At 36.9% G+C, this 26,699-nt stretch overlaps 1 protein-coding gene across 1 annotated transcript in view; it reads left to right on the top strand.

Annotated features, from left to right (window-relative positions):
* BAZ1A (bromodomain adjacent to zinc finger domain 1A) overlaps nucleotides 1-26,699 on the top strand; it is a 65,153-nt gene that overhangs the window by 25,160 nt on the left and 13,294 nt on the right. The window contains exons 5-21 of the mRNA XM_055715483.1: nucleotides 1,399-1,497; nucleotides 2,695-2,782; nucleotides 4,522-4,656; nucleotides 5,322-5,424; nucleotides 8,070-8,236; nucleotides 9,033-9,128; nucleotides 10,962-11,100; nucleotides 11,540-11,686; nucleotides 14,116-14,211; nucleotides 14,341-14,565; nucleotides 15,231-15,396; nucleotides 15,668-15,781; nucleotides 16,969-17,093; nucleotides 18,669-19,277; nucleotides 22,085-22,248; nucleotides 22,434-22,588; nucleotides 24,802-24,950. Coding sequence (XP_055571458.1) covers nucleotides 1,399-1,497; nucleotides 2,695-2,782; nucleotides 4,522-4,656; nucleotides 5,322-5,424; nucleotides 8,070-8,236; nucleotides 9,033-9,128; nucleotides 10,962-11,100; nucleotides 11,540-11,686; nucleotides 14,116-14,211; nucleotides 14,341-14,565; nucleotides 15,231-15,396; nucleotides 15,668-15,781; nucleotides 16,969-17,093; nucleotides 18,669-19,277; nucleotides 22,085-22,248; nucleotides 22,434-22,588; nucleotides 24,802-24,950 — 2,777 coding nt within the window. The remainder of the gene's footprint in view (nucleotides 1-1,398; nucleotides 1,498-2,694; nucleotides 2,783-4,521; nucleotides 4,657-5,321; nucleotides 5,425-8,069; nucleotides 8,237-9,032; nucleotides 9,129-10,961; nucleotides 11,101-11,539; nucleotides 11,687-14,115; nucleotides 14,212-14,340; nucleotides 14,566-15,230; nucleotides 15,397-15,667; nucleotides 15,782-16,968; nucleotides 17,094-18,668; nucleotides 19,278-22,084; nucleotides 22,249-22,433; nucleotides 22,589-24,801; nucleotides 24,951-26,699) is intronic.

Here is a 26,699-nt window from a genome sequence, read left to right as displayed (position 1 = left end):
TGTAAACTATTAATCATTGTAAACTATTTTTCTTCAGGAATTATTCTCATCTAAAATGACACTAACTGTGGATAAGTACTGTTTCTTTTACGCTTCACTTGTATTTGTTAATGTATGTATTATCGGACATCTGAACGGTGCATTTCTTATGGACTTCTATTTCACAGAGTTAGTAGGAAAAAATAAGAACCGGAGCAAATTTCACAGTCAGCAACCTTGCAAAGTACAGTCACTACATCTTGTGTGTGTTTTTCATAGGAGCAAAGAATAACAAGTGGTGTATTGATTTACTTTGTTCTGTCTCGGACTCCACCTTCAAGCATCATGTAAATGCCAGAACGACTGACAATGATGATGAAATACATAGCTCTAAATCTCCTAGTTCACTCATAACTTTTTCATCTTCCCCTACTGATGAAACAAGACGACGGTTGAATTTTTTTCTGATAAAGCAATATAGCTTTTGATTACAAATTACCACTCTAGGAGAAGTTCTGTTGTTTAATAGCAAAATGCAACATTATTTAAAGAAAGTGTTGGTAGTTTAACTCTGTTCATGAACCCTGTCCAAAAATACACCACACTATTTAAAGTATATTGTCTGTAGCAGAAAGCCTCTCTTTTGTTTTTTAAAGGAGTTTTGGTAGCACACCAGACCTGGGTGGTTGTTCTCCTAGGAAAAGGTGTAAGAAAACAGTTACTGCTATGTTAAAATGGAAGAAATATTTGCTGTGGGGGGGAAAAAAATAATCTAGTTCTCTGTAGCTGATAGCTGTAAAAGGAAAGTACACTTTGGGAGGGAAGAACCCAGGTAACTCGATAAGCATTTATTTTAAAGTGTAGGTGCATTGCCTTACGATTCCTGTTATTTTAAGAATGTTGTTGGTGAAGATGCTCTTTCTAAACTGATAGTTGAAAGATATTCTGCCTGTCTTTTATTCATTTTGAGATGTGATCTGTAGCTCTGTGGCTACTATTTTTATTCATTCTATTTAACTTTTTTACTCCATCCTCATCATATTTTCTCCTTTTTTCCTGCCTTCCTGTTGCCATCACTAGTACTGAGTATTAAGGTGATGTTTTTCTGAGGGAGAGAGATGTATCGTACTTGTCTCCCTCTTTGTTCTTCCTTCCCTTCTCATCTCCCATCTCCCTGCTAATAAAACCAACAGCCCTGATCCCTTGGAATTAGCTTTGATGCAGATTTAAATCTAGTGGCAGAAGATTTGGCAGAAGTTAATGGGTTCTCTTTGGTCCAATGGAAGTTACAGCCTGTATTAAGTATGGCTGGATATTTTCAAGAGGTCCATTGTGTATGCCTATAAATACATTAAGCATGTACAGTATAAGACTGTTTTGTGAATGCAGTTAACTCTTAAATTTTAAAAAAATTTTCAGGGAGAAGAAAGCCATAATTGATCCTTCTTTGTTCAAATACAAAGTCCAACCTGTTAAAGAACTGTATGAGACCGTTATCGTTAAAGCATCTCAACTAAGGTAAAAATGTGTATATGAAAGGTAAAATTGTACTTCATAACTGTGTGAGTCACTGTAAGATGTTTTTGATGTAAAATGACATTTTAAAATAGCAGAACTACTAATGAGAGGCACTGGAGCAAGATGCTGTATGCGGCAGGCTTTCTGTAGCGAGGGTTCCAAGCCTTACTACTGTTAACACAGATAACTCCTTACAAGTCTCTGCTTTCATTGGCATGCAGGTGAGACCTGCTGTTGCTTCTGATACCTGTGCCTACTGCTGTGACTGATGGAGTAGGTGGAAAAAAAGTTTGGGAACCCTATTCTATAATATTAATGAACTATTGGCATTGTGAGTGCTCCCTCTCTGTGGTAGCATTGCTGGTTTGAAAAGTTGGAGCAGACATTGGCAGTCAAACTGCTTGACTGCTTTAAAATGGAAAGCTGCAAAGAATTTTTGCTTCTTAAATAATGTAACTTTGTCTTGAATTTAGTTAAAACTTTTTTTTTAGAGTAGATTTTGCATCAAAACTTCTTAAACTGGATACTTTGGGGAGAAAAACACAACCCTTCAGTGATTTCAAGTCATTTAGTTCCAGCATGAATGGAGATTAGATTTTTCATTAACTACTCTTAGTCATTTTCTTCTTCCCATGAAGTGGTGCAGGTTCCCTGGGATGCCAGGAAGCATTTAGAGCCCACTGTCCTGCAGCGAGGAGTGCTGCAGCCTGACCAAGCAGTGTGTGAATTCACCCCTCTCGCTTGTTCAGTGCCTTACCTCCCCATTTAGAGACATGAATGCTGCTTTCCTGCTGTCCTTGTTTGCTTGTTTGTTTTTACCCTTCTCTGAAACAATCAGATTTCAGTTTTGTTCGGGGATTTTAAAAGCTACTGTGATAGAAAGGAACGTTTGGAGGATTTAGTGAGGATGAATAGGTTGTGGAGTTTGTGTGTGTATAGAAGAGGGCATACCAGGATCTTCAACACAAAAAATACAGGTGCATAAAACGACCGTTGGGGTTTCTTGTTCATAAGGAAACTTTTAATTGAATTGAGATTGCAAAGAACAGCTGCTCATTACAGTAGTAAGGGTGTAACTTACAACTGAGAAAATGGTCGAATCATATGATCTGTTACATGTGTTCTTGCACATATTGTCAGCTGTACTTAATTATTAAATATGTTAGTTGATAATGCTACCTTTCTTTCCTGATACAGCCGGAGGAAACATCTCTTTTCTCGTGATAGACTTAAACTTTTTCTGAAACAACACTGTGAACCACATGATGGAGTCATTAAAACTAAGGTAAATAAGAAGGAATAATTTGTGGGATAGAATTACTGACCCTACTCAGTCTTTTTTTTGCTGCTCTTTACTAGCTGCTCAGAGCTTCTTTTAAACTACTTGAAGATTAGCTTTTTGTAAGTATAGTATATTGAGTTAGTATTCGACTTTTCCAAAACAAAATGATGAATACTGCAACTTTTTCTTGTAAAAATAAGATTTTGTTAATTTGTAAACAAAATGGTAGTTTTTCTGTACATGAAGCAGAATTAAATTCACTGAATTTCCCTTTAGCTACCAGTTTACAGAAGTCCCCAAAACAAAAATGGGAGCTTTTACCTAGAAAAATGTTAAAAATATACTGTGTTTTAATAATTGCTTAGTCTAATGCGAGTTGTTTTCATTCTTGAAGGTGTGTAGCTGGTATTTCAAAGACAAACTATTTTGTTTTGGTACAGTAAGTTAATATTATTCAGTTGTAATGCTTTTAGCTGGAAAATATTTTACTGTAGATTGAATTCAGTATCCTGTTCGTAAGTGGAACAGAGGTACTGAAGAGTTCATGTGGCTAGAATGGGCTTTTGATGAGGCCGTAGATGTTGAATATGTATTTTTTTTTTTTTTCATCTTATGTGGAAAGATATGGTGATACTTCGTACAAGTTCAGACTAAAGTTCACATCTTAATCTGTGCAGGATAACTGAGAATTTCTGTTTCCTTGTGCTGAAGGAATTGAGCAGCTTTTCCCACACTGACCAAGTGGGCAGCAATTTCCCCTGCCTTGCTGTGCTGCAGGAAATCCTTGACTCTTCCACTGCCTGTTGCAGTCTTGACCCTGAAATCCTGCTTATCTTCATCTTGTTTTCAGAAAGTAGTGTACTTGTTTATTATATTTTGTGTGTAAGGGGAATCCTGGTACAGCTGTGTAAAGGCTCTGAGAGAGGACAGTCTGGTCTCTGGAAGTTGTGGAAAATGACAAAGACAACTAATATCTCAATAAGTTCGTAACTTTCAAGTTTGTCTCTTTTAAAGAAATAGAAGAAAATAGAGCTGAAAGGGATAAACCACCTCCTTCCTTGGGCTTGTTAGCAATCATACCCTTGATGTGATGCGTGACACATGGGTCCAGTGATTTATTAGCAATGCGTCCTGGTACCTCAGGAAGATTGTTACAGTCTGTATATGCGTGCATTGTCATTGTCTCTTTGGACTTTTTGTGGAGTGTCTCCTTGTTCCCTTGCTGATTGCCTGCATTTCAGTGGTTGTGTGAATATGTCCTGTTTGGGGTGTCTCCTTTGCATCCTCACCTGTATCACCTGGTAGGGCAGGCTTCCTTAAGTCACCAGACTGAGAGAGTCAACTTGCAAAGAAACTTTGACAATTCAGAATGAGAAAAGTCACAAATTTTCTCCTCTTCCAAAAGTGTTTAAATATGATAGAGAATTATATGATTCTTCAGTAAATTAATTTTCTGACTGACTTTCTGCCAAAAGTCCTTCTCAGCACATTTCACCAACTTGCTAGGAAGACTGTGTCCAGCTGTGTTTGCTAAAAGGCATCTAAAGAAATAAAATCTTGCCAAATGAGACCAAATTCTATTTTCAGATGTGTGACTTAGAGTATTTCAGAGTTCTCCTAAGCCAACCAGTTGTGGATGTACTTACTTTTATTGTCTTTTGTGAATTAATGATTAATTAGCTTATATTTATGAAGAGATAAGAATTTCACAATGAATATCTGTTTTCATCTTTCTTACTAAGGCAACATCAATTGCAAAATATAATCTAGCAGAACAAAATTTCTCCTACTTCTTTCCTGATGAGCCACCCACGTTTATCTTCAGTCCTGCAAGCAGGCGGCGAGGGAGACCTCCAAAGAGGGCATCTACTAGTCTTGTAAGTAATAACATTTCTAATTTCAGATAAAGGCACATCAGTGTAGTCTTCTGTTTTCACTGAACTTTCAGAACAGTTGGAACACATAGTTGATGTGCTTTTTTTTTTTCCTTAAGGATGAATTGGGGTATATTACATAACTATAAAGCAATCTAACAGCAATTAAGCTGGTAAAAGGGACCATACTTGATATGTTATCTTCCTATTTTTATCTATCTTATTTCTGTGATCCCACCAAGAAACTAGCTTTTTATTGTGTTGTGAAGGCATGCTTGTCCCTTCTGGGAATGATTAATAAATAACTTGCTGAAAAACTTTTTGATCTGTGCTCTTAGATATAATTACGTCACTTGCCCTCAGATACAGTTATATCATTTGCCTCTATTTAAACACAGCAAAGCTTAGTGCTCTAAACTACTTCATTTAAAAAGAAAACTGGAAGAAAAAGGTTTGTTTTTTCTACACCACACCACTGCTCAAAAATATTAGGCAGGATCTCTGAGTAATTACTATGTTTGTGGGAAACCCTTATAGCCTGTTTTTATTATTGTTTTAGGGAACAGTTGAAAAATTGGGACCATCTATTGCTGGTCATTTCATCATAGATATTATGTTCTTTTTTTTTTCTTTTCTTTTTTCCCCTCCGTCTCCAAATTGTGTATCAGGAGGATGATGTTACTACTAAACAAAATACCCAAGGAAGCAAAAGTAAAGTAGCAAAGGAAAAGACAAGGTTCCAGAAGCAAAAAGAAGATATGCAGGCTATGGGTAAGTTGAAGTTTAGTCCTGTTGACTAGTAGAACCAGTTTTTGCAGGTCTGAGTGCAGGCCATAATTAGAGTATTTTTGGGGTTGTACCTTTCAAAGGGAAAATGTAATAAGAGTGCCCTGCCACCGCTGTACTGCAAAGTGCTCCTTTCAGTGGTTAGAACGGTTGTTTTCTCTTTATTTCCCCAGTTTAAAATAAGAAAAAATATAGGAAGCTTGCAGTCCAGCTGTGTTGATTTCTCTTGGATAAATAAAATCAAAATACATTTTTGCAGAAGTTTGGAGTGTAGGGTTATATTTAAATTTTACCAGCTGAAGGTATATCAGAACAAACATTTAACACAAATCAATCTATTGTATGATAGAAATCTGTAAATGGAAAAACTACCTCAAAACTTAAGAGAACTGCAATGCTTTCTAAACTGGTAATAATCCCTAAGGAAATCTTGGGTCTTTCTGAAGATATCTGTGTGTAGATATTTAGGGTACATCTAAATGTTCTGCAAGATTACTTACAGTATGTTTAACAAATTTTTCTAATTAAAAGAGAACAAATTACTTAAGAGGTCTTTATTTTTGATTGATTGAATTATTTTGGCTTAGTTTTGACCTGTTTCTGATCTATTTAAACTTGATTTCAAATGAAGTAAGGCAACCCACATGCCTTTTGTATGGGTTTAACTAGGTATGCTGTTGCTTCTTTTGAGGAGGCAAAGCTCAGACAAGGGTTGTAAGCACTGATAAGGAAAGGCTTTCATCTGTGGGAACATTTCAGTGAACTTTTGGTTTCTACCTCATTTCTATTATCGTAGAATGTTTGGGGATGGCAGGGACATCTGGAAATTACCTAGTCCAACATGTGCTTAAATAACTGCAAAGTTGTCTGAGGCTGCTAAGAACCTTTTCCTCCTAGGACATGGGGACACTGGAGTTTAACAGGCTCCATTGAACTCTTGTGTCCACTTTTCTGCACAACTAGCATTTATTTATGTGCTGGAAATTATGGCGCAGAACAAGGCAACAGAAGCTTTGATGTTGATCAGCTTCCTTTCTTGTGTGGTGTTAACTACAGCCTTTAGAAGGCTAGTTAAAACACATTATGGCTTAATTCTATCTTTGTGTTATCTTATTGCTCCCCAAAACCCAATGCCCTTGAAACATACAGTTACAAACAATGGAAGAACAATCAGCCTTGAGATAAGCTGTGTGACACGGAGATCCAAATGTGTTTATATTTTCTGCCACCTCATTAAAAAGCTGTCACAACGTGTTGATATTCAGAGTTTGTAAATGCTTTCTGTTCTTTCTGTTGAGGGGACAAAATGATGGTGAATGCATCAAATAAGTAAGAGTAACAATAAAAAAATACGGTGATGTCACACTTGTTCTGTGTGCTTGTTTGTGGCCCAGTGTTTGCCCATGATGATAAACTTTTTTAAAGATGCAGTTCTTTAATTTAATACCAGCAACATGTTATACTAGTTGTTTGAAAAGTATGATCCCATCCATATGACACTTAAAATTATACTCTCAAATATACTAATTAATGTAATCCAGTATGAATTTTACCTGTAAATAACGTTTGTTTAGATTGTCAATTACTGACTTTTGGAAAATCTCTTATGAAGACCTGCAATAGTACTTTACTAATGATGTGAAAAGGTAGCAAAATACCAAGTACCTTGAAAAATCAACTTTCTCGGTATGTAGAATACTGGAGATCAGCTTCACTGCTTTTGTTTGCTGGGTGAGAGGCATTGCTGATATGTGTAGTAGCTATCTGTAAAAGCAATCTAGCCCATTTTCTGAATTTTATAGGAAAACGTAATCAAAATCTTTGAGTGCTATTCACTTGGTAATAAAAGTAAGGATCTTTTTTTCATTTTCTGCAGTTGTGATTCTAGCTTTCTTGTTTATTCAATTGAAATGGTAAGCCCCCGACCCCCTTCTATTTGTTAGCCTGTGTGTGGGTTGGCAGACATTGTCTGTCCACAGAAACTGGAACTCTGTATCCTGCTGTTTCTCTGCAGACAACTACAAAGAAATCTGGAACTCCTCAGGCAATAACATTTATTATCAATTAAAGTTCAGCTTAAACTGTAACAGAAGTAAAACTTGCACAAAACCCAATGAAATACTAAGTAGGTTTCCAATGTATTGACTTTTCTGTAATTCAGTAATAATTAAATATTTAAAGATCACTTATTTAAAGGCTTTTACTTCTACAAATATTTCATGATTATATGCCACACCTAGTTGTGACATGCTTTTATTAAGCAGTCATTATTAAATCTGTTGCTGTAATTATATGTGGTTGGAAGCAGTTCTCATCTTTGTATGTCACTTGATAGAAGCCAATAAACAAGTAATAAACATCTGTATACTCATAAAAACAGAGAAATCTGACTTTATTACAGTGATGACAACCTAATAAAACATGTATAATACTTAGGCTTAAAATTCTGATACTCTAAAGAACTTTCAAGTGATTGAATTTCTGATTGGCATAGAAGCAATTCAGTCTTCATAACAATATCTTTTTCATATGGTAATTATAAAAAGATCAGTCTATTTAGCACAGTTTTCTTTCACAAAAAAATAATTTTATTTAAAATGACTTAGTTTTGTTTGTTTTTTCCTTTGTAGCTTTTGAAAAGGCTAAATTAAAACGAGAGAAGGCAAATGCTATAGAAGCCAAGAAAAAGGAGAAAGAAGATAAGGAAAAAAAGAGAGAAGAATTAAAGAAGATTGTGGAAGAAGAAAGAATGAAGAAGAAAGAAGAGAAAGAGAGACTCAAGATAGAAAAGGAAAAAGTAATGCATTTGCAGTATAGGGTTTCGTATAAATGGCTTTCTAGTTTACTTGTTCCTTAGTTGCTGTCTGCTTCAAGTTATTTTCCATTAACTGTTTTCATTCATAGAAATGTACTTTAGAAGAATAGGTAGTTAGTTACAGGGTATGATTATGGAATTGTATTTCTGGATAACGTTCTCTATATTATAATTTTAGTTCACAAAAAGTTCACTTTGAACTTACTTCTGAGGTAATGTGGTGGGTTTGGGGGTTTTTGGGTTTTTTTGTTTGTTTCTTTTTCCCAAAAATGCATGACAGTATTTGATTCGATAGTTGTCTTCTACTGAAGTGTTAAAGACGGTGTACTGCATCAGATTCACAGCATGTTAAATGGTTCTGGGTTTCCTCGTGGCTTCTCTTTGGATGGAAATTGCTAAATAACTTTTTGTCACTTTGATTTTATTCCAGTGTATTTTAGCACATCCACATCCACTATCTGTTTTGATGATCATCTTTTGTGGCTACCTTCATAAATACTCTTATTTTTAGATATTTTTTTTCCTTGGCGACTTCCATTTAAAAAAACCACCAAAACAAACAGAAAAAAGTGTCTAATCCAACAAAGTATCACCACAGTTTACTTCTAAACAATGTTGCCAATATCATCTAGTAATTTTTGTTTTGTACAAGATTATTTCATTCTAATAAGTATGTTTTATTTTTCAGTGTGATTGAAATAGGAAGTGGTGCAGTTCTAGAAAATAGAACAGGGTGATCTGACCATATCTTATATACAATTGTCACACCCTTTTTCAGGAAAGAGAGAAGCTGCGTGAAGAAAAAAGAAAATATGTGGAATACCTTAAACAGTGGAGTAAACCTAGAGAAGACATGGAATGTGATGACCTTAAGGTATGGTTGAATTTGGACTGTTCATGCTCTTAGTTTACAGGGTCGCCAAGCTAGGTTCCCTAACGCAGAGACAGATCTAGATCTGATCTAAATGCTAGGGGTTGTGATCGCCTGCAGTCATATAATACTTCCCAGTGGTGATGCTAATAGGAACATCTGCATCTGCATTTTTTCACTCTCTAGAAAAACTTCACAGGCTGTTCGCAGTCTTAATGTGGAACAGATGTCTTTTTAAAGCACAGGCCTCACTGAATAGAGGGTATTGAGTATGCCTGAATTTTCTGTTAAATATGCAAGATGAGCTCACCTAGAATAAACCTGAGTTACTTAAAAGATCTGAGTACTGAGGAAACCAAATTTTTGGCTGCAAAAGGTAGAACGGACATTAGCTGCTTACTCCCTTTGGCATTCTTTTGATTTAAACTCTAGCAGTATCCTTGCTTAATGAGCATCTATCTTCCTGGATGATCCTGGAAACCTACAGAAATTAACTAGAGTTTACCTCCCAAAGAACGTAAATATTCTGAACAGCAATATAATGTGGCTGTACATAATGGAAGATTGTCTAGTGTTATACACTTATGTACACCTTATTATGATTGATTTTGGCAGGGGATAGTGAAAGAAGGCAAAATTGTCAGAAACACAAGGATGTGGGTTTATTTGAGGTACACTGAAACATGACAGACTCAAAGAGGACAAGCACGAATAGAGGAGAGCGTTAAATGAATTGAAATGATAGCACTGGTTGGGAGGAATATGAGAATTGAATGTATTTGCAAGGAGAGCTGTATAGGCCATTGAAGATAGGAGTGAGAACTTAGCTGTGTATAGAAAGAGGGAAGAAACTCAAGAAAGGGAAGAGCATTGTCAAAACAAGAGGAAGCTAAGCAAAACAGTGCTGCTGTGTTTCAGCTGGAAAAGAAAAAGGGGAGGGGGAAGTGGTATCATCACTACAGTGAAAATTACCAAGAATATGAATAAAGACGAGTTTAGGTGAGGACTGCTTTTTAAAAGATGCCTTTAGAGGAAATGCATGAAATAACTTACTCTTTTCTTCTGAAAGCATAATATTTGGCATTCTTGTTAATGTGTTTGAACTACTGCCTTTGCGGTAAGGAGCCATCTTTCTCAAAATTGTTTGACTCCGCTATGAAACATGAAATGAAAGCAAATATTGAAGAGTTACATCAAGATACTAATTTGAAAGTCAAACTCAGTGTTAGATAGTGTCATCTGTGATTTGGAGGTGGTGTCTCTGTTAAGTGGTCTTGTTACATAGTTAGATCAGCTCCCCGTAACATGTCTTACAGCTATCATAACTGCCTTACCAATGCAAAAAACCAAATACCTGAGCGCTCACTCATTAGACATGATCTTGCATATCCTAATATTAGATGGGTGTGTGTGAATGTGTTGGGGTTTTGTTTGCTTGTCTTAGCAAGCAATAATGAGTAACTTTTAAAAAATATGTTTATTTTTGCTTGTCTGGACAGTTCCAGCTTAAATTCAAAGCTCTTGTGAAATAATACAGGTTTAAAGGAAAAATCCTGACAATTGGTGGAACAAAGATACAAAATCATTCAACTTCATGAACATAAATAAACTCTTACCTAAAAAGACATGTCCAAGTTGTGTGCTTTTCCATTTTTAAAGTTAGTACTGCTGCAGTTACTACCATGAGAACTGATCGTGTCTTGCAGAACTATTTTCAGTAAAATGTAAAGAAACCAAATAGATGTACTCCTTAGAATCACAGACTGTTTGGTTTTAATCACTTGTGTACTCTGTAGAGACCAAATACAGTGTTAAGTTGTCCCATTTGTATTGCAGGAACTTCCTGTTCCAATGCCAGTGAAGACAAGACTTCCTCCTGAGATCTTTGGTGATGCTCTGATGGTTTTGGAGTTTTTATATGCTTTTGGAGAACTTTTTGATCTTCAAGATGAATTTCCTGAAGGAGTGACTTTAGGCAAGTTGTCATTTATGTGGCAAGGGGCCTCAATTTTGTGATGTCCCTTGTCCTACCAAACATCTTAAGTGCACCCAAGTACCAGTGTTACAAAATTTTCTGTGAAGCTTTAATATGTCAGTGCTTACAAGTGCATATAAATCCAGTTTTCTTAGTCAACTCCTGCAGTGTTTATAAAATCAAAATTAATTTCAATGTAGAAGCTGTTAATCTGTTTGTTAAAATGTCTACTTGTACTTCACTGTTGCAGTTATATAGTAAATAACGTTCTTTTGTCAGCACTCTCTCTGATACAATCACCTTAGGAATATTTGCAGTAAATTATGGAAAAGTAACTTGATTATAATACCTGAAGGGAAAAAAAATGTTTTCATTCTTCAGTACATAATCGTTTTCCAGCTTTGCGGCAAAAGTGACGCTTCTTAAACTTTATTCACAGAAGTTTTAGAGGAAGCTCTTGTAGGAAATGACACTGAAGGCCCACTGTGTGAATTGCTGTTTTTCTTCCTGACTGCCATCTTTCAGGCAATGGCCGAAGAGGAAGAGGAAGTGGCCAAAGATCAAATAGCTGATGCTGAGACCAAAGGTCAGATCCTTAATTTTACTGCTGAAAAACTGAAATTCCACTGGAATTAACTTTAAACTGCATGATTTATGGCATTCCTTTGTTTAACCTTGTCTTATTATGTGTGGATATTGTATGTAAATGGACTTGCTTTTTCTCTTTTATCTGAAATTAAAGCTTTAAACTGAGCAGACAGGGTGGGATCTGGGGGAAATGGAGAAAAAGCAAGCTCATTCTTACTACAATTGTATCCAGCGAAGCATAATAAGCTTTTAACAGCACTGCTTATGTTTTGGAGGCAAGGGGAAACTTGTCTTCACCTTCCTCCTCTTCCTTCAGCATGGTTAGATGTTTCTCCTGAGGGTCAGGAAAAGGCATTTTCTTAAGTCTTCTCGAAGGTCTTTAACTGTAGCTGTAAAAAAAGAATTCTGGACCTAACAAGATGAAAAACTAAAACTCCCCAGCATAGCTGTAACAGAGAACTCGGTATTCATTGTCCTTGAAGACTTGGAAGTATGCATCCACAACTCCTAGATACTACAATGTCTCTTTTTCCAGTAAAGGATCTCAAAGTCACTCTGCTTTTGGTCTTCACTCTAAGGCTGAAGTTGCCCATGTTTTCAAAGGCATTTGGTACACGCTAACCACTGATCAGAAGGAGGTGCCAGCTTTGTTCCAAACTTACGTGGTCCTGCGTTTGTGGACTGCCAAACTTGCTAACTAGTTAAAGGAGAAGCTTTGACTCTTCCTGCTAGTCTTTATTTCATTAGAGGTAGATAGGAACTTAAGAGCACTCCCTGTTTGAGGTCAAATGAATCTATGAATCCTGTGGTGCCCCCTTAAGACCACCATGTGTGAGGTGTAGGAAGGTTCCGTTAAATCCTTCCTTGAAGACTGTGCCTATACTTATGATTAAGGTTAATGTCCAATCTATAAAATGTCTTTTATATAAACATGTGTGTTATCTTCAGCAATAGAGGCTGCTTTTGTTAACTGAATAAAGTTACAGATTTGATACTGTGTTAACAAATTTAGACTGTATTTTAATCACTGTTGAAATTAGCCATTAAGCTGTATCTTATTAACTACTGAGAGCATTGCTTCGGCAATGTGCGCAAGGACTCCATTATCAGGTAATCATAGAAAAGTTGATTAGATTCTTTATTATTCATAGTACTGGTCAGAAAAAAGGTAATAAACTTTCACATTTTAATTTGACGATGTGGGGCTGGCAACTGCAAAAAACCCTGCCATTTCATTTCTGGTTTAGCAGAGCTGTGGGAAAGGCACTTCATCTATTATCTTTTACTTGCCTTGCGACTTCAGTTTCTTGTCACTCTTGTTTAGACATCTTCATTCCCATGAAATAATTATGTGATCTCAGCTTTGTAATCCTGACTAACCAAACTAGTAGTAGTCAGCACATTTGCTCACTTGAATTCTGTACAGGCAGTGTTCCTGCAACAGAAAACACCATGGGTGTGAGATTTTTCTGTGTCAAGTTCTTTCTCAAACAGTGTTATACAGATTGCAGCAAGAGGGGAGGTACAGAGGTGAATTTTTGTAATGTCCAGGTGACAGTTTTTAAATGTCAGTTATCATGCAAGACTCTGTTGTGGATTTGCTTTTTATGTAGTCTTAGTTTGGATTTGTGGCTCTTTATTGACTTGGTGACTCTGTAACTGCTTAATGATTTGGACTTGAACAAAGTGGAATTGTTGAAACAGCATACAACGCTGAAAAAAATTCGACCAACCCTCTGGAGAAATACCTGTAAGTGCTAAGGAAACTTTTGGCTAAGAAATAGGAATTTTGCTGTTTCTGCCTCTCGCTGCCTTGCTTTCCTGGTCAGTTTGCTAATGTGTGATGTTCCTTATTAAGTGCAGATGCTTGTTTTGGTGAAATATGGTTTCTCTGTAATGCCTTAGTAATTGTATTTGTGCAGAACAGTAAGGCTATATCCAAGTTACAGATCAAAAGTATATGCTGAATGGTGATAACCAGTATCAAAATGTGTGATTGGTTCAGATGGTCTTTCCTAAAAGCAAAGTTGTGATAGGAAATAACAGCTCATTTGAGGGAACAAAATTTAAGTGTTCTTGCATTGTTACTTGTTTTCGCTTTCAAGCGTGTTTATGGATTTGGTTTTGCTGCCTCTCATGTTGCCGTTGTGCATGTTTTGTGCATTGTGGTTGCTGTAACAGCTTATAGGGAGAACAGTGTATAGCATGTGGTGCATGTCCTTAGCTTTTAGTTGGATTTTTAGTTGCATTTAAAGTTATGTAAACTTCTAATTTGGATGTTGAATTGAGTTTTGAGTATATTGATGCTTTTGTAACTATCGGCCCTCTTTTTGCTTTGACTGCAGCTTTTGAAAAATAGCTTGCTTTCCTCCCCTCCACAGTACAAGTTTTAATTTGCACTAGAATAAAGTGTTTATTTCCTTAAAGATTTAACAGAGGCTTTGGATGAAGATGCAGACCCCACAAAATCTGCACTGTCTGCAGTTGCAACTTTGGCAGCTGCATGGCCCCAGTTACATCAGGGTATGTGTGGGTTTCACTTCTTTGTTTTGTTACTGTTTTTATTTTACTTGGTATTTTAAAGCAAATTTTTGATATTTATGTATGTTTAAATGTCTACATAAAATAACTGTTCATTCTTCTCAACTGTAGGCTGCAATTTGAAAAACTTGGATCTTGATAGCTGCACTCTTTCTGAGATTCTCAGACTTCACATTCTAGCGTCAGGCGCTGATGTAACATCAGCGAATGCAAAATACCGTTACCAGAAACGAGGAGGGTTTGATGCTACTGATGATGCTTGCATGGAGCTGAGATTAAGTAACCCTGGTCTCTTGAAGAAACTTTCAAGTACCTCAGTCTATGATTTGTTGCCAGGTAATAAAAGACAATAAATGTATGGGATGATTAGATTGCTCAAGTGATCAGTTTTGTAACCGCTTCGGATCAATTATGGTCAAAATTCACCGTATCATAGAATAATTTAGGTTGGAAAGGACCTTTGGAGATCAGCTATACCAACGCCCACCCCCTGTGCTTAGGCCCCCACAAGCAGGTCCCATCAGATAATGCCTAGCTCTGCAATCTCTTGTCATTACTTCTGAGTAGCTTTTTCCCATACGTTCCATTTTAAAAAATGCTAGTTTTACTTGCAAAAGGGGATCACTCGGAGAAGCATCTGAGTGTTTGATTTGGCCCCTGATTTTGTTGTTGTTGTGGTTTGGGTCTTTTGGTTGTTATTTGGAAATGGAGGAAAAAAAATTACTAAATGACTATCTACTGTTCCTTTATCTCTCTTTTGACTATAATATTGCATTTCAGTTCTTCCTGTGGTGCTAAATGTTAATAAATTAAAAATAAAGGTTCACGTCTCAGATCAAAGCAGGAATTACAGGAAATGCCTCTTTGTGAGTGCAGCTGGTGTACTACAAATGTTTGACTTTCACTTTTTCTCGAGTGAGTCTTCAGTCTGGACCGTTTAAGAGTAAGGATTATTTATCAGTTGTATAATGAAATCTAAATATTGGTCTGAATTTTATTAGGAGAAAAGATGAAGATCCTTCATGCCCTCTGTGGGAAACTTCTTACTCTTGTCTCCACTCGAGACTTCATTGAGGACTCCGTTGATGTGTTACGACAGGCAAAACAGGAGTTCAGAGAATTAAAGGCAGAACAGCATCGCAAAGAACGAGAGGCGGCAGCGGCAAGGTAAAACTAGGATATGGAAGGCTAAATTTTGTTGCTACAAATTAGATTAATTCCTCAGTTGCAAAAGGCATGAGAGAAACAATAGTAATGCTTGTGTTGTATGCTGGTTTCTTGAGACCCTAGACAGGAGTGAAATTCATTGGGCTAAACGTTGTGCTTTCCTACGTTACTGTTCATTTTAGATGATGCAATAGTATAAAAGAGAAAAGATGTGTCTAGGTCAGATACTAGACTAATTGCAACTGGTTTTCTGTATCTCTCTCACTGTTAGGATACGTAAGAGAAAAGAAGAAAGGTTAAAAGAACAAGAGTTAAAAATGAAAGAGAAACAAGAAAAGCTGAAGGAAGAGGAGCAAAGAAATCCTGCTGTAGAAGTATCTGTTGGGTATGATACCTGGTATTACTGTGATACATATGATACTGTGATGCATACTTTTAATTTATGTGGCCAGCCCTTATCTGTGTATTTTTTTCATTGACTGGACTATAATGTACGAAGGTATATTTTAAGTATATAGCCCTTAATGTTGATTTTATTTTTCTTCCTAGTGTTCTAGAATTACTTTATGAAAGTGATTTTATTTTTGAAATCAATTTTTATTATATTCAGAATTCTGTTGAAAGCTTGACACTTTGACCTACTGACAAGAGAAACTTGCAACGTCTAGTTTGGGGTTTTCTGCCTTACTTTTTGTTGTGCATTGATTTCATATCTATGAACGTCTTCATAATAGACCATTCCAGTTTTTCTAGTTTGAGGAATTAGCCTGATGTGAGGTAGATAATACTGGCCTCATATAACAGATCGTGAATCAAACTTAATAACAATTTTAAAAAAAATTTTGTTCTATCCCAGGTGATTTCCATAAAATCAAGGTTTTTTTGTTTTATTATTAAAACTGTATGGTTTTAGGTGGTAAGGTTCATGCACATGTAGCTCTGTGTGATTCCAGGGAAAAAAAAAAGGCAAAGAGTATATACAAACACTGTATCTTTACCTGCTTGAGGAAGGGAGTTAAACAAATCTGCTTGCAAAAGGTGAGCATGAGCCAAAGACAGATCTGTGCTATGTTTTTGAAACTATAATTGTGGGGAAAAAAAAGTTACACTGTAGTGGTTGCATGTAGTTCTGTAGGTTTTTAATTTACATTTTCTAGGTGAGGGAAAAAATGTGTAATAAGCATTTTATAAAGTGGCATACATTATGATGAGGAAACATTTTTATTTTTTTAGTCATGAAAAAAAATACAGGTCAGTAGAACTACCCTAAGATGTCTCCAAAAAGAATCTGATGATAATAATGCTACTCAAATGAAGGAGTGAATTCCAAAGACCAGGTTTCAATCTTTAATATGGAACTTCCCATTTACAGTTTCTTCTGGGTTTTAATATATTCTGCAACTTATCTTTTTATTTGTAAAAAGCCTTACAGGTCTTTTACTAGCTTAAGTACTCCTGAGAGGAAAATACTGTTTGTGTTGAAGATGCCATATTCCAATGTGTATTTTTTTCATTCCTTCAGCTCTTAATACATGGTTGGTCAGTCACCTCTTGTTTATTTTATTGTGTTAGGGAGGAGGAACGGGAGGACCTTGATACTAGTACGGAGAGCAAAGAAATTGAACGTAAAGAGCAAGACATGGACACAGTGACAGAGGATGAAGAAGAGCTGGGACCAAACAAAAAGCGAGGAAGAGGTAATGCTGCAATTGTTTGTTCATTTGTGTACATATGTGCACACACACAAGCCTGCAAGCACCCAGGAAGTTATTGGGGTTTATAGTAAATTTTCATGAAGTATCGATCTTTCCTGTAGTTTTCTTAAAGGAGAAGGGAAGAAAAACACTCCACACCCGAACATGATCATAATGGGCTACTCAGCACATTGAGCTGGCCTGGTGCAGTTGTAGTGGTCAGCTGTACATTCTTTCACACCGTTTCTTCTTGTCTTCCATGCTTGCTGTTTAGATTCCTCTTTTGTCTAAAAAAACCCAGGTTGTTGCCTGACAAACCATTGCATTTACGAGTAGTGTGTTCATGGAGTTGTAGGAGTCTCATCTACAAGGGTATATTGTGGGTTTGCTTCCTTTTATTAGGAAGCTGCAAAAACAGCATGTTTTTTTAAAAGAAAACGTTACATTGAGTGGTTGGGTTTAGTTTGGCTTTGTTAAAGCAGCAGCATGCCTTCTATACAAGAATGCAACCAGACAGCCTCAGAGTTAGTTTCCTCAGCTATGTGCTTGTAGGAGCTGTGGCGCAATAAATGGCATAGCCTGCTCTTAGTAACTAAACGTAGATACCACCACAGGAGGATGAATTGCTGATGGCTTTGGGCTGCTAGCTCATCTGTGCCTTTTTCCGGTGAAGGCTTTGTGCTAGCATCCGTGCCAATGGAAGTCCTGGATCGTTGTGGGCTTAAGGTTGCACACGGGTACAAAACTTGTAAACTTGTTCACTGTAGCTCTGTGATGGCAAAGCAATGAGATTTTAAACAGAATTTCAAGTTTCTCAAATGCCCATGTTTGAGACATGGTGACTGGAGGGCACACAATTCCTATAATTGGAGAAACTGAAGGTCATGCTGGATATCAGTAGAAATTGAGTGCTGACAGCATCTTGCACTGTTGTGTGTGTCAACGACAGGATGTACTTTTCTAGATGACTATCAGGACCTGATTCTTTAGTAAACTAAGATGTGAACGCGAGTAGTTTCAGTTGGTACAAGTTGAGGGGAAAAAAAGTAGTGTATATATATTTAAAATAAACAGTAGTTGATAACGTAACTAAGTTTGCAATAAAAGCTCTTACATAGGGATTCTGGTCTTGCTGGAGGTCTTTGAGGGGTTTAAGTTGATCATTTTGAGTATGATAAATTAAGCTGAAAACATAGTTTGTATTCAATAATGAATTTGCTAGATTTTTACTTTAGCAGGGTAAGGTACTTCCGTAACATACTTCTAAGTTCGTAAAATTTTGGTTTGTTTTTAGTGGTGTTAAAAATGACAGTGTCAGCAAATGAGACTTGCTCTAGTTTCTGCAAAGTGAAGGTACACTGAAGATGGCTACCCCTTTATCGAGGGAAGGGTGTTAATCACTTGAGTTTTTCTTTAATAAAACTCGTATTGTTTCTTGACTGAGCTGATAGTCTTTGACAGTGTAAGTCGAGATAATTGGAAAAGGACAGAACCAAAACCTGCCCTTTACCCGAGTTTTTTGGTTAAAGAAAGAATTTATAAACATATTGCTATCATACTTCTTCCTTTAACTTTTAGGAAGGAGAGGGCAAAATGGATATAAAGAATTTACAAGACAAGAAGAAACTACTTGTGAAAAGAGCGAACCTCTTACTGCTGAAGACGAAGAAGCTTTAAAACAGGAGCAACAAAAGAAAGAGAAGGAACTGTTAGAAAAAATTCAGAATGCAACAGCCTGCACAAATATCACCCCGTTAGGTCGTGACCGTCTGTACCGACGCTACTGGATTTTCCCCTCTGTTCCTGGATTGTTTATAGAAGAGGACTATTCTGGTCTTACAGAAGACATGTTGTTGCCTCGAACCTCTTCCTTTCAGAATAGTGTACAGTCTTGCACAAATGAACCTCAGGTATTCAGTAAAACTGGAGAGTCTTTGAAATCTTCTGAATCTACCTCCAATATTGACCAAGATTCACATACCAGTGTTGTTGTAGAGGTGCCAAGGCCAGTATATAAACCAAACCGTTGGTGCTTTTACAATTCTCGGGAACAACTGGACCAACTTCTGGAGGCTCTCAATTCCCGAGGACATAGGGAGAGTGCCTTAAAAGAAACTCTTTTACAAGAGAAGAGTAGAATATATGAACAACTAAGCAGTTTTCCTGTGGAAAAATTCCATATTCCAGGTAAATGAAAGGTTCCTGGTCTTAATTTGCTTCCACATCTGTTAACACTATATAATATTCTAGAAAGCTCTAGGTCTCACTTAATTCTAATTCCAAAGAAATAAGAATTTTTCTGAAGCATTGTTTCACTCTATGGAAAATAGGTTTGGTCTTTTCCTTTCTTCTTTTTTTTTTACCTTTGTTTTTTCTTGATGGATTTTTTGCTATTTTCTTGTGGTTTATGCTAAAAAAAGCAGTAATTTTTCTGTTATCTCACTGCTTAGTAAAAAGGGATTGGCTTTTAAACAAACGTCTTCAGGAAGTAATTTGAGCTTTGGGAGAAGATTAACTGGAGAATAAAGATTAGTATCTGCTGAAGGTAAATCATAGTATTGATCATCTGATGTCCTCATTTCCCGTATGATAAAAGCAAACACAAATTATGACACTGGAGACAGAAACATTGCAAAGGGAGGCAATTGCTAATACCTTGATTTCTGAGTAGGATGTATTTGTTCATAATGTTATAATGCATGAAATTGTTCAGAAGCCTTTACAGGGCTATTGTGAACAAAGGAATGATGGCATATTGCAGGGTCACACTAAAACCTTTGGGAGGAAAAAAGTAGTGTAGCTGTGTTGGTTGTTACGTGGCTTAACATCGGTGCAGTGGATTCTGTGATATCACTTTTTTTTTTTTTCTTTTTCTTCCTCTTTTGGCAGATGCTTGTTACAGGAGGAGGAGACACCTGCAGAGCAGTATTGTTTTTTTATGGGTTTAAAATGTAGGAGTGTACTTAAAACCATCATAGACCTAGGGTTTAGGGGGTTTCCCCTGTTCTCCTAGCTAAATATTTTGCCATTTATTGGCAATGTGTTAGCTCAAATCACTGATAATGTTCTGCTTACATAAGCTTGCATTCGGCTGTTTGTGGTGCGTTGGTGGGTAGAGGATGTTAACAGAATGAAACTCCCTAGGGTAATGTTTAAGAAATTGCATTTTGTTTTTAATTATGCCAAATTATCATAAGGATTTCAGCTTATCTGTATTGGGACAAGGGAGAATTATTCACAGCAGAGCTGTTTTACTGGAGAGAGTAGGCCAGGACATGCAGCAAACACATCAGATACTACTAAATTCATAACTGATCTATCATTTCTTTTGGTGGAAACTAGCACAGGACACAATTTCTGTATACTAATTACTTCTTTTGGAGGCCTTATGGCTATGTTTATGGTTTTTTGGTGAGAAAATACCACTTCCTGATATGTTAGTGTGTATGGTTCCTTATTTTCCTAGTTGCTGCACCTTTATCTGTGTTTTGTGTGTTGCTTTCTGTCCCGAAGCAACTTGATTTCCACAGTCGGAGATCTTTTTTTCTGTTAGAATTGTAGAATAACATCGATTTAATTTTTTTTAACAAAAAAAGCTTTGAACTTTACTTTAATAGAGACCAAGAAAATTCAAACGCAGTGGTTCAATACCAGTGCTGCCACCTCTGTGTGACACGCAGTGCGAAGTGGCCATGTGTAGCTGTACTTCGGAGGGAGCTGTACCGCTGTGGACTCCAGCGGCTGCCCTGCTGCCTTCACTCATGTGACTTGTAGTACAAGTGCTCTGTGATTCTCTTGTACTACAGACCACCCCTCTCCCTTTTTCCAATTCCACTCAGAAGAGCGTGGAAATAAAATCATATGTGCTATTACTTGATTTTATTCCAGTATCCATTCCCTCATCAATTATTTGCAAGGCAGTTGCTGCTCTTTCAGTTCTGCGAAAGAAGAAAATCTCATTCCTTCTTTTAAGTCGGAAAGTGTGTTTCCCACATCCAGACATCACAGTATGCTAGTATACGTTTTGAGAATATTTGCATAGTTACTTTTAGTTAGAGGGAGTTGTTCCTGCAATTGAGAGTGTCTTAGAAATTCATCCTGTGCTTCCTTAACAATAGCTTTATGGTAGTTTTTGAGTATCTCTGAGCTCTTGCATCTACCTTTTCGTCACTGTACTCATAGGATTTAAGTTAAATCCTGGGAACAGAAACATTTACCACCTATACAGATTTGCAAGCAGTAATTTAGGATCTGGGCGTACTTTCAGTTCTTTCCTGTGGCTTTTGAGCTTTTGTATGATTTTTGAGTTCTCTTATGAAGAGGTTTTTGCTTGACAGCGCATTGTCAGGTCTTCCCTTCTTTTTCATAAATCAACTTGCTGTCTTGTTCCTTTTTTCCCTGCCTTTAATTAGAGGACACAGTCCTCTAGTTTGTGCCTGTGTCATCTTATCTTTATCTGTTTTTTTTGTTTTGAAGTAAGATTTTTTTTAAAAGGGATTATATCTTGTTAGGTTAGTTTATGTGATTGTTAGTTTCACATGCTTGTTTTCAGTGTTGCCATGATAAAGATCCATGCAGGAAAGAAAACTGAGGAGTTCTGTAGTGTCAGGGACATATTAAGTATGAAAAATACTAGAAATGTGACTCTTCTTTTTCTCCATGCACTTGTAGCAGAGAGTTGTTGAGTATCTACTACTTTAGAAAGCACTTTAAGACAAAATAATGATTTCTGAATTAGCAAGGATTTCTCATAGTGTGCGTTGGGATGAGTGGATTCTAGTCTATAGGTCTTGCCTTAAAAGTATGCTCCACTTGGTTGGATCAGATGCCTGAGTTGGCGTGGAGGTACTGGTGTTGGCACCTGTCACTACAGGGAGTTTTGCACCTCCCTGTGTGTTTAGCTTGTTATGCCCTGTACTAATTTTGTTCCCTCCACCGGCGGCTACTTTAAGGAACAAAGTCCACTAACACAAAGTTACTTGGTGTTCTTGCAGACAAACCTCAAAGTGACATCAGACCTCCTTCAGGACGGGGAAGGATGCAGAATGCCCACGATGGATCTCACGTATCTGCAGAGAAGCAGCTTGAACTGAGACTTAGAGACTTTCTTTTGGACATTGAAGACAGGATCTACCAAGGAACATTGGGGGCTATTAAGGTATTTGTGAATTGTAGAATACCTAAGAGCGTGGTGGTGCCGTCGAGTCTGTAACTTAAATGAGAACTCTTGCATGCTATGCGTGTTACTGAAAGCATAATTAAATTAAGTGTAGACAGTAATGGGCACTAAAAGTTTGTGGCCTTTGTTTCTTTAGAAACTTCAGATTTCTATGTTTGCTTCAGGTTACAGACAGACAGTCTTGGAGAGCAGCTTTAGAACATGGGCGGTATGAGTTTCTGAATGATGAAAACAAAGAAAATGGTATAATCAAAACTGTGAATGAAGAATCTGAAGAAATGGAAACAGATGATCAGGAGAAGTTTATTGTGAAAGACAGGTAAGAACTATGGTTTAAATAATGGCTCTTTCCAGTGAGTTTTATAGCAGTGCTCTGGTTTTTTAACCTTCAAAATTTTTTTTACTGTCAAATTCTTTGCAATAGTATTTAAGAACTGAGTTATAAAAAGTGAGATTTTTGCATTGGTTTATATTTTCTAAACTATTCTATTACCATACAAGACTTAAGACACCAATTTTTACAACTACTACTGTTCAGATAATGTTCACTTTGAGCAGTGTAGTTAATTATCAAATAAGGAATATGTGAATGCATTTTAAAATCATTTAAAACTCTGAGAAAAGTTAATCTGGCAATTTCTGTTTTGTTTTCCAGAAGGGCAAAAAAAAAAATCCAAAACCAAAACACTCCACAAAACACATGTTGTGGAAAGAGTAGGAGTGCTTAAAAGGGAAAATGGTAATAGTAACAAATTGCTGGTTGAACTGGCCAGTGTGCCTCTTTATGAGTCACAGTAAGAACCATCAGTGCAACAGGCTGTGGTCTGGATTAACCTTTAGCAGTGCAGCAAAACACAGATATAATTTTGTAACTTTATGAAATCCTTCTGTAAAGCAAGCTGTGATGTCGTAGAAGAGAGGAAATGTCAAATCATATGCTGTTGCAGCTTTAATTGTTGGGTTTGGGATTTTTTTAAAACAAATGTTTGCACAGATGTGGGATTCTGCAGGATATCAGTGTTTGTTCTAAGTCAGACTAGAAACGGAAGATTTCTAATAAGTAATTCTCAGAAGTTACGTTCTTTTCAGTGTATATAAAGACTTACCTTTAATAAATATTATATGTCTTCATAGGATGTGAATGTTGAAATATCACAGGAAAAAATTTTTATTTTAGTTTGCTGAATTAGTATTTTCATGTAAGACTGCTTTTTGGATCAGAGTTACTTAGTTGTGTGCAAAATGGATAAGGTCGTCCTTCTTTATGTTAATGACACAATTTAGAGACATTTGCTCTCTGAAAACCACAACATAGAAATATTCTGCTGTTTTAATTAAGCTAAAATTTATCTGTCTCCAGTTACCTTGGGCACTTGCTCCGTTGCCAGCTCTTAGTTCAACGGCAGAAGCTTGTTGCTTCATTATTATTTTTTTCCATTTGATACTGACTCCATCACAGTTTCTGAATAAAGTCTACTCTAATAAAGTCTTGCATATTAAAACAGACTATGGGATTCTGAAATCATGTGACAGATTGCTTTTGATGCTGGGCTTTTTATCCACCTCAGAGCGAGTGACATCTCATTAAGACCTTGGAGTCTGACTAGTGAAATGTAAATAACTATGCAGCTTTTTTCTGTTTGCTTTCAGGCTCTCAAAATGTGTGTGACTGCAAAATGTAATGAACACCTTTTAAGTGTGGAAAAAAAAGAACAGGGACAACCAAAAGCATTGCTCATTCACCAGAATAAAGCAGAATCCAGACAGTCTTAATTAGTTTTTTTGTACATATATATATATATATATATGTATACTCCAAGTAGAAATTGAATTTTATTTTCATTAGTGTGAGTTGCTTTCCTACACTATACTTAATGTTTGTGGTTCAGGAAGATGCACTGCACTGAAATGATTACTTAGTCTTCGGTCAAAGGCAGCTGTTTTATTGGAAACCTACCCTTCTCTGCCCGCCCCCCTTTCACAGGAAGAGTTAGTATTTTAGAAAAACCCTTCAAGGATGAGAACATACAAGTTAACAATTCTTGATTTAACATTAAAAAATTATTTTCTGGTTTTATTTCATTTATTTTCTTCTAAAAAATCTTATTAAATATGGAGATAGTTGTAGTTGAACTTCTGCAGATGGAAGTATCCTAAAAGGCTACACCACCACTGGAAGCGTTCTCACTGAAGAGTTATTGGGACTATACTTTTCACAGAAATCTCTTCATAAACTTGCTGACAGGTGTTCCATCAAATCTTCTGGAAATCTTAATAATTGCATTGAAATTTGTCATCCACACTTCTTGAAGTTTAGATAACTGTGTTACCTAAAGATGATTTATCTAGATTAAGAAGAACTGGGATAACTAATCACACCTGTGCAGTATTTGTTCATGTCCATAGTCCATGCATATAAATAAAGTGAAAATAAAAAGATACTGTGGATGCAGACCTGTACAAATATCTATGGTGTTAAATTCTAAGTATGTTTTAAAAAAATAAGAATAATTTAATACATTTCTATTCCAGACTTGTTGGGTTAAAAACTGAAGCTCCAAGTGCTGCATCAACGAGTACAAGTACTCCTCAGCCAGTCAATAATGTGGTCCACTACTTGGCATCCGCACTGCTTCAAATAGAGCAAGGAATTGAGCGCAGGTTTCTCAAAGCACCTCTTGGTAAGCTTTCAGAATTGAAACTGTATGTCTCTTAATTTTGTGTAAGATTTTTGTAACAGACAAACACACACACCCCCCAGAAAACCCTTACCCCAAACCCACTTGCTTCTTTTGTAAGGCTGGGTGGTTTTAGGGGGATGTGTTGAGGAAAAGGACAAATAACTAACCTCTTGCTATGTACCACTGTAAAATTAAAAAAAAATTAGATAGTTCACAAGGCCATGGATCATGAGGAAATACTAATATTTTTTTTCTTATTCTGCATGCCCTCAATTGCATGTGTTAATTAGGTAACAGCATATTTAACTCTTAAATACATGCCTATTTAACCTGGATCATTGCAGTGCTCTTGTTTATGTGGCCCTACTAAGCACAGGGAGACAGGTTGTACTCTTAGGCAGAAATGAGTGAGCTTTCTGGGGAAATAACTCTGTAATTCAGCATTACTGTTGAGGCCAAGATATCATGCAACTATACAATAAGTTTTTTCTGCTTGTTTAAGTTGTAAAAATGTATCCTCTTTTTTATACTGTTCCTGTGAAAGCAATATAGGCCTGATTGATGCGGATCACCTTGTTCGCAAATAACAATATTTACAGTAAAGTACAGTAAAGATTTACGTTGGAAATTTTCAGATCCTCGGGTTTTGCGTTTATGCTGTAAAACTTGGAAACAAAAGGTTACAAGAAAAATCTATACCAAAGCACGGTTATAGCTTGACTTTATCACATGTTTCTTCCTTGAATTCCTCTGACATGCTCCAAGGGTGAGAGGGGATCCAGAGTGCATTAAGTCTCACCTTGTTTTCTAGTGCTCCCTCAGATGTGGATTCCTTAGGATCCTTTTGCAATTCAAAACTGGCATTTTGTCTTGGGAGAACTGGGTGAAGGTGGTTCCTCCTTCCCTAGGCAGTTGTCTCGGCAGCTTGTCTCAGCCAAGCTTCCCTTCTGGGTGCTGCACTGAGGGCAAACCATGCTCAGCCAGACTGCTTTACTTCTCACCCGCAGGAGTGCAGCGTGGCTTACCAGCGCAGCACGTGCTGGGGTCCTCCAGAGCATGAACTGCTATGCTATACGTCCTATTCAGTCCATATGCTTCACTGATAATGACTGCATACGAAATCCTGAGGCTCTGGCAGATTTTACTCAGTAGTTTAATATGGAAGTACAGGGTTTGGTGTATTAACACTAGATGTTAGTGCCCCATGGCACAGTCAGACTAAAACTGTTTCTGCATTTTGGCTGCTCCTGCGTGGAGTCTGGTGGCTGGATATCAGTTGCCACTGAAGATGAGTTTGAACTAGATTTTTGCCAGACTGACACGCAGGCACGGGTTCCCTTCCGCAATCGTTGTCAGTGCAATGACCTCTGGAAGAGGGAAGTGCAGCAAATGATTGAGATGAAAGGGGAGAACACAGGAGTAGCTTAAACTGCAGCTGTTTAAAAGCTTTACTCGGCTAAGTGTCTGATCAACAAAAGCATGTCTGCCTTTTCCACACCAAGCTTGTAATGGCTTATTTCTTGCTATATGGCTAGATTTACAACATGTGCATGGGACTAGCATTTGTCATATTTACTCTGCATGTGCAGGCTGTAAATACGTTGTGCAGTATAGGCCTCGGTTTCCAAATTTTCTCTGAGAGTATTTTGGCAAGAGCATCTCGCTGACAGCTGTGAGTTTACCATGGTGTGCCCATGTGCCCCTAAGGGTAAAAACATGCCTATTAGTAGGTTATGGCCATAGATCGGG

This window comes from Falco cherrug, chromosome 7 (genome assembly GCF_023634085.1).
Source record: "Falco cherrug isolate bFalChe1 chromosome 7, bFalChe1.pri, whole genome shotgun sequence".
Lineage (NCBI taxonomy): Eukaryota > Metazoa > Chordata > Aves > Falconiformes > Falconidae > Falco > Falco cherrug.
Note: the sequence above shows the minus strand (reverse complement) of the source record. Positions and strands in the feature narration are given on the sequence as shown.